Source organism: Malania oleifera, chromosome 12 (assembly GCF_029873635.1).
Source record: "Malania oleifera isolate guangnan ecotype guangnan chromosome 12, ASM2987363v1, whole genome shotgun sequence".
Taxonomy (NCBI): domain Eukaryota; kingdom Viridiplantae; phylum Streptophyta; class Magnoliopsida; order Santalales; family Ximeniaceae; genus Malania; species Malania oleifera.
This window is the reverse complement of record NC_080428.1, coordinates 4175138-4193870: the sequence shown is the minus strand read 5'-3', so window position 1 is coordinate 4193870 and position 18733 is coordinate 4175138. Positions and strand designations below refer to the sequence as shown.

Here is an 18733-nt window from a genome sequence, read left to right as displayed (position 1 = left end):
CCAAAGAAGGGAGAGGACTGAGGACTGAGTTTTTGTCAAACCCCAGGAACTCTGGCTGTTCAACACCAAAGAACTGTTGATCAAACAGCAAGACTGCTAGCTGTTGCTGATCAAACACCATTCACCAGATGGAGGGCTCTCTGGTTGTCGAACAGGAAAGCAATTCAGGTGTTGAGTTGCTGAATCTCAATGAGTAGAGGACTGAGGTGTCAAACTCCAGAGAAATCAGGTGCAGATTCTGCCGAATCTGTTCATTGATGGGAAGCTGGGAGCCATTTTGCCCCAGTTTTAGAAGACTTTGGACCAAACATAAACCTTTTGGGACCTTTGGACTAATAAAAACATGTAATAGGCCATATTATTAGAGCCCAAAAAGGAAAAAAATCCCAATCCAAGTGACAGAGTAGGATCTGTATGATTCTGATTCTATGATTCTACCAATTCTTTTATGATTCTGCCACGATTCTACTTGATTCTGATTTTTGTCGTGACTTGGATTGTTTGGGTGAATCTGGATCATAGAATCATACAATCCTACAATCTGGATCACCATTTTAATAACCATGATGAGATGGGACTGTTGGGACCCAAACCTATTGATACACCCATGGATCTCAATAGTAAGTTAGTGCCAAATATGGGTGATTTGTTGCTTAACCCAGGTCAGTACCAAAGACTTGTTGAAAAGTTGAACTATCTCATAGTCACTCGATTAGATATATCATTCGAAACAAGTGTTGTGAGTCAATTTCTCAATTCTATGAGAACAAGTCATTGGGATGCAGTAATTCGCATTTTGAGATATCTCAAAGGTGCACCAGGGAGAGGTCTCTTATATCAAGATCGGGGTCACACTCGTATTCAAGGATATATAGATGCAAATTGGGCCGGGTCATGTTTCTACCAAAGAACCACAGCCGGTTATTGTATCTTTGTTGGTGGTAATTTGGTATCTTGGAAAAGTAAGAAACAAACTGTGGTGGCTAGGTCAAGTGCTGAGTCAGAGTATAGGGCTATGGCACACACTACATGTAAACTTGTTTAGTTTAAGAACATGTTGAAAGAACTAGGTTTTCCACATTCCCAGCCTATGGAATTGATGTGTGATAATTGAGCTCCCATTCATATTGCCTACAACCCAGTCTTCCATGAATGGACAAAGCACGTTGAAGTTGATTGCCACTTTATTCAGGAGAAACTTGTAAAAAAGCTCATTACAACCACTCATGTGAAGTCCGAGTTTCAGCTTGCTGATTTATTCACTAAAGCCTTGGGAGGTGCTTATGTGAAATTCATTTTTAAAAAGCTAGGAACATATGATATATATGCTCCATCTTGAGGGGGACTGTTAATGGTTATTTAGTCCTTTAGCATTGTTATTATGTGTTAAGTTTTTGTTAGTAATAAGTGTGAGTTAGTAAGGGTATTATGGTCATTAGTACTGTATTTGACATGTATTAAGATAGAGGGAGAGACCTATCATTGAAGTTAGGTCTTCCGTCTTAATTATTCAACAACCATCACCATATGATTCACTTATCTACTGCATGGCTTACGATTTTCTACCTTGAATTTAATGCTTCTAAATGTGTTATGTGGTGTATCTGCAGTTAACCTTCAGCTAACTAGTTAAAACTTGGGTTCACCAAAGATTGAGGAGATTGATTGTGCGGAAGAGTCAGATAATATTTCAAAGGAGCTATCTCATAGGAGGGCTTCTTAAGAATGATTTTGAGGTATTGTCTATGAAGGAGGAGATGAGTTGGAAGCAAAAAGTTAGGTTTAAATGGTTTAAGGGAGGGGATTGTAGTACTAGATTCTTTCATAGGATAGCTAATGGTAGACATAAAAAATGCAATTTAAGAATTGGAATTGGATTCGGGGGTGGTTGTTAGGAACCAAATTGTTATTGTTGAGGAGATTATGAGGCTTTTTAGAAACCTCTTGAGGAAAAAATGCTTGTCATCCTATCATGGTTGGATAGGTGTCCCATTTTAAGTGACTTGTTTGCTTTGTTGGAGAGACATTTTGAGGTGAATGAGATTAGGAGGGTGCTATTTAGTATGAATAGAGAGAAGTCTCCAGGGCCTGGTGGTTTTAATTTAACTTTTTCTAGAGTTCTCGGGAAGTAGTTATTTGTGATTTAATGAAGGTGTTTCAAAAATTTCATGCTAATAGGGTGATTCCAAAAAGTATGAGATCAACCTTTATCACTTTAGTCCATAAGAAAAAGCATTCAACCAAAGTTAGAGACTTTCGTCCTATTAGTTTGATTACGAGTGTATATAATATTAATTTGCAAAGGTTTTGGTGGCTTAAGGTGGTGATGGGGGAAACTATTTCTAATTCACATGCAGCTTTTGTGGGGGTAGATATATTTTGGATGCTATTCTGAGTATAATGATGTTGTGGAGGATGTTAGGTGAAACAAGGACTTAGTTTCTATGTTGGATTTTGAGAAGGCCAGTAGGCTTAGCTGAAATTTTTTAGATATGGTGTTTGAGAGGAAGGGTTTTGGGAATAAGTGGAGTTGTTGGATTAGAGGTAGTCTTTCTTCTACCTCTTTTTCTGTGGTTGCCAACGGTCAACCTAGGTCCTAGTTTAATGCTATTAGGGCCGGGTGTGAGGCAAGGGGACCTTTTGTCTCCCGTTTTTCTTATTTTAGTAGTGGTTGTGTTGAGTAGGATGATAGATAAGGCCATAGATAGGGCTTTGCTCAAGGTGTTGCTATAGGTAGGGATGATATAATTGTTTCTCATTTTCAGCTTGCAGATGCTACCATTTTGTTCTTGTCAGATGCTAGAAAGTCTATTTGTAATATTCTCACCATTTCATAAGTTGTTGAACTAGTATCTGGTCTCAAGATTAATTTAGGTAAATGTGGTTTGGATGCAATTAATCTTAGTGAAGAGATGACTTCTAGGTTTGCTTCTCTAGTAGGTAGTGGGATTTAGCAGTGGTCTTTGACATATTTAAGGGCTCCTTTAGGGGGCAATCCTAGAGCAGGGCGGTTTTGGGATCATCATCGCTAAGCCCTCTAAGCATCTTGATGGGTGGAAGGACATTTTTCTTCGTGGTGACCGCATTAGTTTAAACCAAGCATGTCTTTCTTCAATTCCCCTGTATTTTCTGTCCTCTTTGAAAATTCCAGTGGGGGTTACTAATAGGTTAGAGAAGATTATGAGAGATTTTCTTCAGTAAGGGTTTGGCAAGAGGAGGGATCGTCTTGTGCACTGGGAGGTTGTTCGTAGGTCTGAGGAGGAGGGTTGCCTATAAACAGTGCTTATTGTTTCACCTTGGATTCTTTATGACATAGGGTCATCAAAAGTAAATTTGGCATGCAAGATAATGGGTGGAATTCAAATTTTATAGCTAGAGTTACTCATCGATTTCCTTGGAAATTCATTTCACAAGTATCTCCTTTTTTTTTCCTTGCACCAAATATAAAGTAGGAGATGGTTGTAGGGTTTGGTTCTGTGGCTAGGTCAACTGTGTTTTTGAGCCACTTTTCCTTCTATTTTTTGTATTAAAACAGAAAGAAAAACAAAAAGTAGACGGTAAAGGAAAAGCAAAAAACACCAATCCAGCCAACAAAGAGAGCCAAACCCATTGGATATTTGAGAAGCTGACTCCTTTAAAGAACCCAGAAACAACACAAACCAAAACGAAGCCAAGTAATGAATTTTTTCCCACAACAAGAAAATATTCATCTTCTTCCTAGGAAAAATGTGTGTTATGTTCCACCCATGAACCCCACACCACTGCAAAATTAACGCATCCCTATTACAGTATCAAATCCACTTCCCTACCAAAACTAGAAAAGGAAATGGCCAAAATTTCCCCACCATATCCGGACAAACCCAACTCTCTGCCAATAAACTCAATAGCTTATTCCACACTTTCCAGAAAAAAACACAGTGCAAAAACAAATGAAAGGCTGTCTATAAACTGTTAAAGCAAAGAACACAAACAGCTGGAGAAAGTGCCTTAAAAGGTCTCCTACTCTGCAGCAAGTTATTGGTATTGGCTCTATTAAGCAACCAACCAAATAAAAGCCTCAACTTTTGGGGGAACCTTGGCCTTCCAGATTTATTAATGGAGTGGAAAAGAAAAATTAGAACAGGTCAAAAAATTACAAAAGGATTTGCAAGAATAAACCCCCACAGAATCCAAGGACCAAGAATGACTGTCCGCTCCCAAGGAAATATGACAATTATTAAACATCAGCAACAAAGAAGAAAGCTCATCTGCGTCCCTATCATCGAGAGAATTCCTAAAATGAAAATCCCAAGAAGGCAGAGGGCCATCTAGATCAACAACAAAAAGAAGAAATAGCACCATTCTGGCCTAAACTCAAGCGATAAGATGAGGAAAAGAAGTGGACAAAGCAACATTCCTCAACTAGATCTTTCCCAAAATGAGTACAAGAACCCTCACCCAATGCATAGTGTGAAAAATGAAGAGGGGATAAATCTGAAAGATAGACATCCCACAGACTTTCCAAAGAACATCTGGATCCCAAGTTCGTATCCCAGCCATTCACATTCAAACTTACTTTTAATGACTTTATGCATGAACCCTCTAAGGGGAACCACCAAAATCATTTAGCCAAGAGCAATGTTTTTAGACAATAAATTTCCAAGACCCAAACCACCCTCCATTTTTGACCTACACATGACATCCGAACCAACCAAGTGATCCCTCTTACCCCCAAACCCAAACCAAAAGGAAGTCTCTCCTAATTGTCTCAAGCTTGTTAGCAATCTGCACAGGAATCCTTAAAATAGACAAATAATACAACAGGATACTAGGAAGTTAAGCCTGAATGTAGCAGGCCTTTCAAAGCTTTATCTCCAGATATATATTCTCTTTGTTTTCAAAATTCAGAATCTGCTTCCACCTATTCTTTCATTGCTCCTTTTCTTGGAGGGTGTGGAACAACCTTTTTGGATTATTGGAGAGAGTTGGATGTATCCAGAGTCGATGGAAGATTTGTTGGCTATCCATTTTTCAGGTTTTGGAAGGGAGAAAGATGCCTCAGCTTATGGAAGAGTGCAATTTTTGCAGTTTTGTGAGGATTTGGTTGGTACAGAATAATCATATTATTACAGGGAAGAGGATGTCTTCAGTTTTTCTTTGGGATAGGACTTAGTATTTGGCCTCCTTTTGGGTTTTTGCATATGGGTGTTTCAAAAGGTTTTTGCTTTCTGATTTACAGTGTGATTGGTTGGCCATGCTATTTTGATTTAATTTGATTTTTTTATTTCTTCTTAAATCTGTTGAGAAGGATTACTTATGCTCCTTGTTGTACTTTTTCTTTTTCCTAATAAAATCTTCTTTTTCGATTTAAAAAAAAAGATACACCAAATAAGAGTAATGCAAACCCAGAGAAAATAATGCACCTTTCCAACCATCTAAATGCTTGGACAGTATGCCAAAAGTTACCCAGCCTAGGATTACCCACCCAAAGGGACCCCTAAATAAAGCAATGACCAATCGAAAATACCACAACCCACAAGCGAAGCCAACTCCCTAACTCGACCAGCACTCAAATTAATAGTAGCAATACCACTCCTTTCAACAAATCAATTTTAAGCCCATAAACCCGCTTGAAAATATGAAAGACTCCAAATTATTCATAAAAATAATAACTATGATCACCTAAAAGGAACATTGCATTGTCAGCAAATTAAAGGTGAGAAACAACCACTCCCTCCCTCCCCACTTCCAAACCTTTCACCAAACCCTTATCTACCACCCCATCAACCATACTGCTTAACAAATCAACCACTAACACAAACAAAAAGGTGGATTGTGGATTCCCTTGTTTAACACCCCTCAAAGCACTAAACCAAGATTTAGGTTCACCATTCAATATAATAAAGAACACATCGGACATGCAACCCCTCATTCACAAATGCCACCTCTTCCAAAACCCCTTTCTCACAAAAATCTTGACCGAGAATTCCAACTAACTCTATCATAAGCTTTCTCAAACTTAAAAACAATCCCCTTTTCCTTTCTCCTCCGAGTATCCTCCACTATCTCATTGGCCATTAAAATAGGATCCACAATTTGCCCACACGGCCACACCACACAAACACACTTTGAGGCTTGAGCCTTGGAAATAGTCTCATCAAGCACCACACTCAGCCTCTTCACCAACACTTCAGCAATAATATTATACACAATAGATACTAGACTAATAGGTCTTTAATCTGCAATCTTAAAAGACCTACTCTTCGGAGGCACCAAAGTTATAAAGGGTGGAGTTAATGCTCTTACTCAAAATCGCATCCCAACATAATTCATTGAACACCTTTAGCAAATCCCCCTTCATCAATTCCCCACATTCTTGAAAGAAAGCCATACCAAACCCGTCCAAACCCCAAGCCTCATCCTTATCTATCCCAAACACATTTCCCCACACTTGCCCCTTCTCAAACAGTCTATCCACTCTAACCCCTCGATCATGGGTCAAGATCCTCCTCAATAAAAAGGTAAGTAAAAGTTAGTGATCTCATTAGAAATTAAACAAGTATCCGAAATGACCTCACCTCTACCCAAATCCATCCCGTAATCAAATTCTTCCTCCCCTTCCCATTAGCTAACTTATGAAAAAATTTAGAATTACAATCACCATCTTTAACCCATTTAAATTTTGTCTTCTGTCTCCAACTTCTCACTTCCTTAAAGATCAAATCTTCCAACTCATTCTTCAACAAAATCCTATTAACCTCCTTGCCCTCCATCTACGTAATCCAACTCATCCAAAATACTAGCATTCCTAATCCTCCTTATTTGACTTTTTCAAGGTCTTTGAAAGAGACCTATGCTTCCCCATAATAAACTGAAACCTTCCCACCCCCTCTCCAAATCCTCACTCCAAGAATTTCTAACCAAAGACCAAAAAGAATCATGATCCAACCGCATATTTTCAAAACAAAACGGAGTAGGATCCAAAGAAACCTAGCTAGACTCCAACAAAATAGGGAAGTGTTAACAATTTGGAGAAGATACAAAAACTCATCCTCCCACTCATTGCAAAACAAAAACCTTCAAGCAAACTAGCAATAGCCCTAGCACCACCAACAAATCAATAAAAATGAACATTACTTAAAAGGAGATTTCTCAGTCTACACTCCCTAATAAACCTATCAAAATGTTGCATGCTCAGGGTAGCCCTGCCACCTACACTTTTTTCCCTTGGGAAACTAACAACATTGAAATCACCACCTATAGTCCATCTAGGGGAACAAAACCCAAGAAGTGTATAACTCATCCCAAAAGGAGCTCCTGGAAGTAAATCAAGAAGGTTAGCACATAGCCGACACCCAACATTCATCCCTACCTCTCTGGAAATGGAGTGTGTCTCGCAAAATAAGAATGCCCCAACTAAACCCCAAGAGGCGAGAAATTCCTAGTCCTTATGTTAAAATATCAATCCCGAATATCTTTGTAAATAAAATACAAATTAGGAAAGTGGGTAATTATGGGGGATTTGATATTATTCAGTAGGAAATTGTTTCCTTGTTTAGAATAGGTAATCGTATTATATATTGGATTGTACATAAGAACAATATAATGAAGAAAAATATTTTTCAATCTTTTCTTCTTTCATGGTATCAGAGCTAGGGTTTCTTAAACCCAGCTAAACGATGGCTAACAGCAGAGGCTCTACCTCCTCTGCAAACATCACCGGTGACTCAGAGGTTACGTCCGGTGGGGGTACGAATGGACTGGATAACACAGTCGTTCCACTCTCATTGGAAAAACTAAACGGAAAAAATTTTTGTGAATGGGCTCAATCCATGAAACTGGTGATTGAGGGAAAAGGGAAGCTTGGTTATCTTACCGGTGAGCAGAGGAAACCAAACCCTTCCGACGTTGTAGCCTTGCAAAGATGGAGGTCTGAAAACTCCATGGTCACAGCTTGGCTCGTCAACTCAATGCAACCATCAATCGGAAAAATTTACTTGTTCTTGCCGACGGAGAAGGAAGTCTGGGAACGATGTCGAAAGCTACTCACTAATCTTCGACATGAAGACCCGATTATGGTAGATGAGGTAAGGTGAGAGAGGTGTTACCGAGTATTTCATAGAGATGAGTCATCTCTGGCAAGAGCTCGATCTGAGCATCGATGAGGAGTGGGAGTGCTCCGGCAACAACACGCAATACCGAAGGAGGCTAAAAAACGAGAGGGTCGTCAAGTTTCTTGCCGGCCTGAATCGAGAGCTCGACGACGTGAGGGGACGGATCCTTGGCCGGTGACCTCTCCCTTCAACCCGAGAAGTCTTCGCAGAGGTCAGGAGGGAAAAGAACAGGAGGCGGGTGATGCTACGGCCTCAAAATGAATCCGCTAGGCTGGACCCGGCTGTACCTGTATCCGCCCAAAAATTAGATGGGCTACACGTTGGGCCGGATGCCTCAGCTCTTGTATTAAAAGGCCCAGGGGGACCTAGTCAACGACCGCAAAGAGGAAAAATATGGTGCAAACATTGCCGAAAAACAGGTCATTCAAAAAATACCTGCTGGGAGATTTATGGAAAACCGGCAGATTGGAAACCGAGACAATACCAAAAAAATCGTGGATACCGGGCCAACACTGACGGATCAACTGAAAGATCACAAGGAGAGAACAACAATACCCCATCCAACAGTGCATTCATCCTGAACAGTTGGATCAGTTATATAAGATGATTTCATCAATGCAAACATCGGGTCAGTCTTCCTCTGGTTCCCTGGCTCACCGAGGTAATCATCTGTCAGCTTTAAAAACCACATCTTGTTACAAATGTCCTTGGATAATTGATTCGGGTGCATCCGATCATATGACTAGGTCTTCTCAATATTTTTCGTCCCACTTGCCCTATGCTGGGAATTTGAGGGTAAAAATTGCAAATGGTTCTCTCTCACCAGTTGCTGGAAAAGGAAGTATTCGCATATCTGATTCCTTAACTTTACAATCGGTCTTACATGTCCCCAAATTATCGTGCAATCTATTATCTATCAATCAGTTAACAAAAGACTCGAATTGTTCCGCTAAATTTGTTTCCTCTCATTATGTTTTTCAGGACCTATCATCGGGGAAGACGATTGGCACTGCTAAAGCGTATGAGGGACTCTACTACTTTGAGGAGGCAAGTTTGAGTGAACTATGTAATACTGCAATTTGTGATTTTGCATCTACTTCTAGAAATAGTGAACTTTTGTTATGGCATTCACAGATGGGTCATCCCAATTTTCAATATTTAAAACGTTTGTTTCCTTCTCTTTGTTCAAATAAAATGGCTTCTGAGTTTCAATGTGAAGTATGTGAGCTTGCTAAACATCGTCGTACTTCTTTTCCATCATCCATATACAAACCATCTCGCCCATTTGCTATGTTTCACAATGATGTATGGGGTCCCTCACGTTCCCTAAATCGCACCAATACAAAATGGTTTGTGACCTTTATCGATGACCATACTCGTCTTTGTTGGGTCTACTTACTGAAAGACAAAACTGAAGTCCGCTCCATTTTCATCAATTTTCATACCATGATTCATACACAGTTCCAGACTCATATTCAGATCCTATGTACTGATAATGTTACGGAATATTTTAATACCATCCTAGGAACTTATCTTCAAGATAATGGGATTGTTCATCAAAGTTCTTGTATGGATACCCCTCAACAAAATGGGGTTGTTGAACAAAAAAATAGACATATACTTGAAGTAGCCCAGGCATTAATGTTTACTACCCACATGAAACATTATTTTTGGGGTGATGCCATCTTAACAGCCACACATCTCATTAATCGAATGCCAAGTCGAGCACTCTCATTTGTCACCCCTCTTCAGAAATTTCAGGAACACTTTCTTACCTCTCGACTCCCTTCCTGTCTCCCACTGAAAATTTTTGGTTGTACTGCTTTTGTTCTTGTCCATGCACACCATCACGATAAATTGGATCCTCGTGCCATTAAATGTGTCTTCGTTGGTTATTCACCTACCCAAAAAGGCTACAAATGCTATGATCCGGTCTCAAAATGACTGTTCGTTAGTCTTGATGTCACTTTCTTTGAAACCGCTCCTTATTTCCCAAAGCCCTCTCTTCAGGGGGAAAAATGGAGTGAAGATCGGTTCTTTGATCCTTTTACTACTGAATCTGCGGTTACTCCAGTTACTCCATTCCCTGACCCATCTATTAAGTCTTCAATTACATTACTTCCCGACTTGCCAAACACAACTGAACACTTACCCTCAGGGGGAGATGCAGGAGAGCAAAACAACGCAGACATACTGGTTTACTCAAGAAAGCCGAAAACAAAGGAGAGGGAGAATCTCATACTCAAGGCACCAAGAGCGTTGGAACCGGTGATGGCTCCGAATAATCATGAGCCCTTGCCTTATCCTGATCTGGTAATTGAGTCTTCCTCTGATAATTCTGCACCTGATGATATCAATTTACCTATTGCAATCAGAAAACAAACCAGGTCATGTACTCAATACCCTTGGTCGAAATACATGTCTTATAAAAGCTTGTCTACAGGATATCGTGCATTTGTCTCTAATCTTGACAGGATGAAAATGTCAAAAAACATTCAAGAAGCTCTAGAAATACCAGAATGGAGAGAGGCAATCATGGAAGAAATGCAAGCCCTAGAAAAAAATGGAACTTGGAAGTTGACAGATCTACCAAAAGGGAAGAAGCCAGTGGGTTGTAAATGGGTCTTCACAGTGAAATGTAAATCTGATGGAACAGTTGAAAGATATAAAGCCAGACTTGTTGCAAAAGGCTTTACACAGACCTACGACATTGACTATACTGAGACATTTGCACCAGTGGCAAACTTAAATACAGTTCGGGTTCTCTTGTCCCTGGCAGCCAATTTAGATTGGCCACTACAACAACTTCATATTAAAAATGCTTTCTTAAATGGAGAATTAGAAGAGGAAGTTTACATGACTATACCACCAGGATTCAGTAGAACATGTGAAGAAAACAGAGTGTGCAAACTAAAGAAATCGTTATATGGCCTCAAACAATCTCCTAGAGCGTGATTCGACAGATTCGCAAAGGCACTAAAGAATCAAGGGTATCGACAAGGGCAATCAGACCAAACACTATTCTTCCAACAGTTTGAAGGAGGTAAGAGAACAATTCTAATAGTGTGTGTTGATGATATAATCCTTACTGGTGATGATACTGTAGAAATGGAGAGATTGAAGAAGGTTCTGGCTACTGAATTTGAAGTTAAAGACTTGGGACAGATGTGGTATTTTTTGGGCATGGAAGTGGTAAGAACGAAAAGGGGAACTAGTGTTTCTCAGCGAAAGTATGTTACCGACCTCTTAGTTGAAACTGGCATGCTAGGGTGCAAACCCAGCGAAACCCCAATAGAAACAATAAAGAGGGTTGAAGATTGTGGAAAACTAGTAGAAAAGGAAAGGTATCAAAGATTGGTTGGCAAGCTGATCTACCTATCACATACTAGACCAGATATTGCATTTGCAGTCAGTGTAGTAACACACATGCATTCACCAAAGGAAGTTCACTTAGATGCTGTATACAAGATCCTTAGATATCTCAACGGATCCTCGGGAAGAGGACTCTTCTTTAAGAAATGTGAAAGCAAGGAAGTAGAGATCTTTACAAATGCAGATTGGGCAGGATCAGTGGAAGATAGAAGGTCCACCACAGGATATTGTACATTCGTCTGGAGAAATCTCGTAACTTGGAGAAGCAAAAAATAGAATGTGGTGGCTCGTAGTAGTGCTGAATCTGAATTCAGGGCAGTCGCTCAAGGGATTTGTGAAGGATTGTGGTTACGAAAACTATTGGAGGTATTACGGGTATCGGTGAACCTTCCTATCAAACTCTACAGTGACAATAAGGCAGCTATTAGCATCTCTCTTAATCCAGTTTAACATGATAGGGCTAAACATGTGGAGGTAGACAGACACTTCATCAAAGAAAAAATTGAAGAAGGAATTATATGTATGACTTATGTACCAACCAAGGAACAAACTGCAGATATCCTCACTAAAGGGTTGGGACAACAGAGCTTTGATGATCTTATTAGCAAGTTGGAGATGATTAATATTTATGATCCAACTTGAGGGGGAGTGTTAAAATATCAATCCCGAATATCTTTGTAAATAAAATACAAATTAGGAAAGTGAGTAATTATGGGGGATTTGATATTATTCAGTAGGAAATTGTTTCCTTGTTTAGAATAGGTAATCGTATTATATATTAGATTGTACATAAGAACAATATAATGAAGAAAAATATTTTTCAATCGTTTCTTCTTTCACCTTACATCAACCCTCCCAAATAATCCTACACATCAAACCCCCCCCCCCCCCACCCGAATAAATAAATAAATCAACACTCAAGCTTAGTTTTTTGAATAAGCACAATATCGGGAGAATATCCAATCAGTGCTTCCCTAATCAACCCCTCTTCCTAAAGTCCCCTATTCCCCACACATTCCAACTAATAATCTTCATAATCTAAATTTTTTTATCTCCCTTCCCTACACCCCTACCGCCCCTATAATTAATAGATGAGACTAAATTTTTTAGTTCTTCTAAACCTTCTTCTTTTTCCTCTAATAAGTTCTAATCCCCATCTCACCTCTTGCCTTGCAAGACTAAGTAATTTTAAACCTAGGTCCTCAAGGAGTTTTTGCAGGTCACTATAGCCTCTCTCACTCCCCCCCCCCCCCCCAAGACTAAACACAATAGCATCTCCTTCATTGAAATCCTCCCTTTGGAATAAAACATCAAATGTAGGAATAGATTGAATAGGAATGGGAAGGATACCTTCTTTAGACATAGAGGTTCACAAAGCCTCCAAAGGAACACCAATTGCATCATCAAACTCCCTCCACTCCAAAAAAGAATCACATAGGGTGTCAACTGGAATTAAATTATGCTAAAAAACTGAGGAAATGTCCAAAGACCCCTTAGCAATAAGTTCTTTTACCCTAGTTATTAGTGTACCTAAAATAGTCATTAGACTCACCAACTTGCGCATCCTCAAAGATCATATTAGGACAACTTTCCTCAGCTTCCTGCTGCTCCTACAAAAAGGCATCTTCCACAAGCACACAGTCATTCGAATCAATATAGAAACCCACACCTTGGTATATGCAACAAAGTGTCCTCTTCAAAATCATAATCTAGTCAACCAACAGCCCTTCCTAGGAGTCATACATGCTGCTCAAATCATCTTCTTAGTCAAGAGACGAAGCATCCTCTAATTCAACATTAGCCTTTGGCCTTGATTTACACCCTTGATCAGATAATAATGCTAAGAAAACATGATTAACAAAGATATTGGTTAAATAGAGTTCTTTACCTCCTTCTCCATTTTGTTCCTCACTCCTTCCCTGTCCTCTCAGTAGGATTGCCAACAACTAGCCATTGTGTGAACCTCCCCTCTGAACTCCTTCTAAGGCATGTACTTCAAGTACAGCAATGATGTAGGACAAGAAGAAAACCTTGGGAATATCTATGTTGGAGAATAATTAAGAAGAATTGGGTTAAGCAATTGTTGGGTTTACTTAGTAGTTTACCATATGTTTAGTCTAATTAGTATAGTATTACGTATATTTTGGGGCTTGTTTGTAATTTTTGTGTATTCTAGGGGTATGTTTGTAATATAATGTAGTTTTAGGTGTATATGGGTAATTTCGTGCAAAGAGGCTTTCTTATAAATAGCGTGTGAAAGCCATGTTTTAGGCAGCAGTTGTGGAATTTGATTTGAACTGAACGTGAGTTTCCCCCTTGTATCTCCTCCCTTCCCCTTCCTTCTTCTCTTCAATTTCATCTAATCTCTCCCATGCCTGCACATAGTTGATGCTGCACCTGCATCATTTGGTATCAGAACCCAATATCGATCTCTGTTCTTCCACTTCAATCCCCTATTTTCCCCTCACCTCTTCTTCTCTTTCTTCTACTTCCTCCTCCTATCTTCTTCTTCCTTCTTATTCTCTTGTTCCCCCGTTTGTTCTGTTCTGTTCTACCTTCTCCATTCTTTTTTTGTTCTCTCTGCTGTCCAGCAGCCCCTTCACTCTACTTTCTGCTCTGTCATAACCCACTGCTCTGCCTACAGCAGTTTTATCCTCATCTCTCTCCTTCTCCCTTCTTCTTTCTTCTTCTTGTCTTCTCCCCTCTTTGATACTCTACATTCTGAAATTCTGCGTTATTTCATCTTTCATCCTCTCCATTAGTCACTCTCTCTCTCTTTCAATCTCTAATCTTATCATCTCTGTTCTGAAGTTTCAACCCAAAAAAAATACCATAAAGTAGTTCTGAACAATATCTAAAATTCCAATCATGTCCCTAGTTTTCGAAACCCCAATTTCCAGCTTAGAGTTTACAACATCACCCACACCCCCCAAAAAAACACCACCCGAAACCCTAGGCCCTGAAATTTTGTCGCCATCCGACCAGCCATGAAACTCCATGCGCCACCTGAAATTTTCCAGCCGCCGACCCCTTCAAAATCCACCCTTGCCGGAGTTGTTTGACACACCACCCCTACCATTCAACTCACCACCCTTCAATCTACCACCTCCCAAAAAAACATCACCGGAGCAGAAATGCCAGTGGGACACGCACCCCACACGCTGGCGACCTACAAGTGAGAAACTTCCATAGTGTTCTCCTGCTGCTAGAATCACAAGAAATTGGTTCCAGCCACAAGAATTCGGTGTTTTCCCCTGAGATTTTGATTTGCAGCATGATACTTTGGTTCCAGCTTGATATTTTGCAAGCGTGATAACTTTCTACGAGAAGTGAGAAATTCTCACTGCCAGCACTAAAAACCAGATTATATTGCTGCATTTTGTAAATTTTCAAGGTGAATTTCATTTCAGCAAAGCACTCAAGATCTAAGCTGAATTGAAGATAGTTCTTCAAAATTGGGAGTCAAGTTTATGGTTTTGCCAGACTAGATTGAGTATAGTGTGCAATTGTGTCAAAGACTTTTGGTGATGCATAGTTGCAGTGGGAACACATATAAATCCAGCATGACTAGATTTGCACATTTAGATTTTACAATGAAAGGAAAATTTGACAGAAACAATGAGTGAGAGAAGAAGAAACTTTCCAATTAAGCACTTGCTGCATGTAACTGAAAGCACAAGTCTGGGAATAGAAACAACGAATTATAGGGAAATCCATACGGTTAAATTTTCAAAAGCGCTTCTGAAGAGCTGCAGCAGAAGTTGCATTTCATTTTCCTCACCACCATAGAAAGCAATAGATTCTGCATTTTCTCGAACCCGTACGAGTCCATAACGAAAATCTGCTTCTTTTTTCTCTTGCAAGAAATTTAAAGTCACCAGTTCCTGATACAGTTGAGAAATGCCTTTCATCAATTGAAGTGATAAGCACCATATATTGCAATGAAATCAACTGAATGGAGACGCTGACTGTAAAAGAGATTACCATTACCTTTCCAATGTAGAAACTAATAGCTGTTCCACCAATTGAATACAAAATAAGTACAACAAACAGTGGTGGATAGATACCATACAAGATATTGCTAAATGATATCAAGTCTACCACAGCAGTAAAGAGCGTCAAAGAGAATAAAAGTGATGTTCCTGTGAAGGAATTTAGATCATCAACAATCCGCTGATCTGGATTATCAATTACTGAGAGGGATTGAATTTTGTAAAAAGTTCGGTTCGATAGATAGCGTTCCATGTAATAGCGTGTCATCCAAGACCTCCATCTCAAAGAAAGAGTTTGTCTGGCATAATCTCTCAACACAAAAACCTGCAACACAGACAATTAAACAGACACATGAATAAAAATGGGAAAAACAGTACCAAAGCTTGAACACAATACCAAGACTTGTGTGTTCAGTCAATGGGCCCATCAGATAAAACTAGCTTTTTATTTCATGAATACTGTTTATTTAGTCCCCTACAATCATTAGCTAAGATAAGGCCCACTTGTTGAATGAGCCCAACAACAGGAAGAATTCTGGGCAAAAAATTTAACATGGCACAGAAAATAGGGCAACAATAGGCATTTAAAACTAGAACAAGAACAAAAACAAACAAGCACACCGCATGATCCGAACTGAGATGATTCCAATAGTAAAAACACTAAGTAGCACTTGATAACAAAGTAAAACTATAATTAAAATAACAATAAAAACCTTTGTTACCTAAGAAGGTGCGGCAATGTGCTCACCGGGATTCCTCCAGCAAAGGCACAGAGGTAGTACAAGAGTTGCTTCATAAATTGTGCTTGGTCTTTGTCTTGCATAATTGAAACAAGTTCAATAAATTAGCAAAAAAAATAAAATTGACCTCCCGATTGTTATCATTTGTGCATAAGAACAATGGCGACAACAACGTTTAACCAAAGAAAAAAAAAAGTACAAATGGCACAAGCGAGCGGGAATCCTCACTGGCAAGAGAATTATAGAAGTCACGGCCAAGGAAATTGAATCCAACACTGATCCCAGTGGTTGCCAGGGTCAAAGCAAAGACAGAAGCCAACTGCAATCGAGCTTGGACTTTATCATCCGAGAACCAATACGGAGCAGCCACCTTCCACAATCTTCTCAAGAGTATCACAAGATCAGGGCCCTTTCTTTTCCCATCCTGCCGAAGTAAAATTGAAAGAAGATGAACTCGACGCGTATAAAAATACCGAAAAATTAACGAACAACACCAGCACAAACAAAGCAGAGGATGAATGATACATTGCCCTGCGGTGGAGACGACGATGGGGATGTGAACGAAGCCGATTTGGCGGCAGCAGAAACATAAGATCTGACATTATCCTCGCCACGAGAAAAAGAAGATGATGCGGAGGAGGAGGGCAGCAACGTAGACGTTGATGTTTGCCGCCTCAGAGCCCAATTCTTCCTCCTTCCCCTCCGAACCTCGCCGGCCATGGTCGGGGGCGGGAGCTCGCGGGAGACGAGTAGAGTTTTGGTGGATGCGTTGGGAAGGAGCATGCAGCGGCGACAACTGGGGTCACCATAGAAGAAGAGACAATGAGTTTGTACTCGCGCTTCAATCATTTTCCTGCTCTCTTTGAAAATATACTTTATTTGATGCTCCGTTCCGGGCTCGGCGCAGTCACCGTGCACGTTGAAGAGCACCTCCCTCTCTTTTGGCTTTTTGACCATGCGAAGTGCCAATAGATTTTCTGGAGGGAAAAAAATATATTATGTACATTATCAAAGAATTATCTGCGAGAAGAGAATCGTCCATTTAGATTGTAGCGCACCCAGAGCGCCACGCCATAATCCTAATTTGCAAGCTCCAGTCATGATCAATTACTAGAGCGTAGCTTGCTTTGTCTTCATAATTAAATTTTGCAAATGAATTTATTTATTTTGCACACAATTTTTAATTCAAATTCTAATTTAACTCCTCTATAATTTAAAACGCCCCCACCAGCATAGCGCGGTGGAAAGGCATCAGCACGTAAAAAGGAGTATCGGGAGTTCAATTTCAGGTAGATACACTCATAAAGCCAATAGTACTTGTGGATAGTGAGAATTGACTGTGAGCCAACGGGAACTGTGGATGGTGAGAGTTCGCTCTATGAATCAGCGGGGATCGTGGATGGTGAGAATTCTCTGTGAACTAACAATGACCATGGATGGTAATGGAGATGTGTCTCAGGGGTCGGGTTGGCCGAACGCTGATGCACGACAACCGTATCCGCATTCCGAACTTTATCCTAATCTACGAGATCTGAAGGCGGAGGACGCTGATTCGTAAGTTTGGTGCCGCATCAGGGAGTCCGAAGAGCTCGTTGGTGGCTGGAGTTCCTATATAATAAAAAAAATTAAAATAAAAGTATCTATAAAATCTTTGAATTTTGAAAAAATAATAAATTTTATTCAAAAATATTTTTACTATTTTCAAGTGTCATGTGCAATAAAATTATTCTTGTAACACTAAAACGTGAATTTTGATATATAATAATTAAATAAAATATTTAAAATACTTTATATTTCATTACAGTATTTCAATGTGTGTTGTTTTGTATTTTCAGTATTTTAGTCATATTTTTAATTTTCATTTCATTCAACGAGCATTTGTTCAATTATGTTTTAATTTATTTTAGTTTGCAAATATTAACCAAACACATTATTAGCTCTCAATTTTTTTGATTTTTGTTTTAATTTCTAGTTTTTACTTTTGCTTTCCATTTTTATAAATTTTGACTTAGAGATGTCAAACAACCTCCTAATTAATCAATGGGATCATTTATTTGCTACAGTTAGATGGTTTTAACTTTAACATAGTTTCAAAAAGTTTAGAGTATTGCTCTAAAAGGAGCTGACTTCATAACTCTTTGATGAAAATATAATGATGATGGCGAGTGAAGAAAATAGTTGGTTTGAAAACGTCGAACATGTATTACTGACTTAGAAATCTAAGTTTAAACAAAGGTACACCGGATTTGTATTACTGGTCTGTGAAGATAGCAAGTGAAAATTATAGGTTTTGAAAAGTGAAGTATGTGATGAGATGATATTGCATGAGTTTCAAAAAGATAGAGTTTCATCATTTGCCATTTAGAATCAAAAGTCATTGAGAAAACACATATTTTTGAGATTTTTTTGAAAATATTTTTTTCAAAATAAAGATCTTAAACAAACAAATATGATTTGTTTAATCTAATTATGTTTGTCGAGATCATAATTTTTCTCAAATCATATGATTTTCAAAGGTGAAGAATCCTTGTCATGC

The 18733-nt window shown here is 39.2% G+C and overlaps 1 protein-coding gene across 2 annotated transcripts in view; it reads right to left on the bottom strand.

The window, feature by feature from the left end:
* Positions 1 to 17172, bottom strand: part of LOC131145007 (ABC transporter D family member 2, chloroplastic) — a 56642-nt gene extending 39470 nt beyond the window's left edge. The window contains exons 1-5 of one of the 2 annotated variants that reach the window (XM_058094026.1): positions 16723 to 17172; positions 16426 to 16621; positions 16206 to 16273; positions 15456 to 15782; positions 15185 to 15349 (exon numbers count right to left, since the gene is read on the bottom strand). In XM_058094026.1, coding sequence (XP_057950009.1) covers positions 15185 to 15349; positions 15456 to 15782; positions 16206 to 16273; positions 16426 to 16621; positions 16723 to 17154 — 1188 coding nt within the window. In that variant the 5' untranslated portion in view covers positions 17155 to 17172. The remainder of the gene's footprint in view (positions 1 to 15184; positions 15350 to 15455; positions 15783 to 16205; positions 16274 to 16425; positions 16622 to 16722) is intronic. The other variant, XM_058094027.1, reaches the window with a different exon arrangement.
* Between the last annotated feature and the right edge of the window lie 1561 nt (positions 17173 to 18733).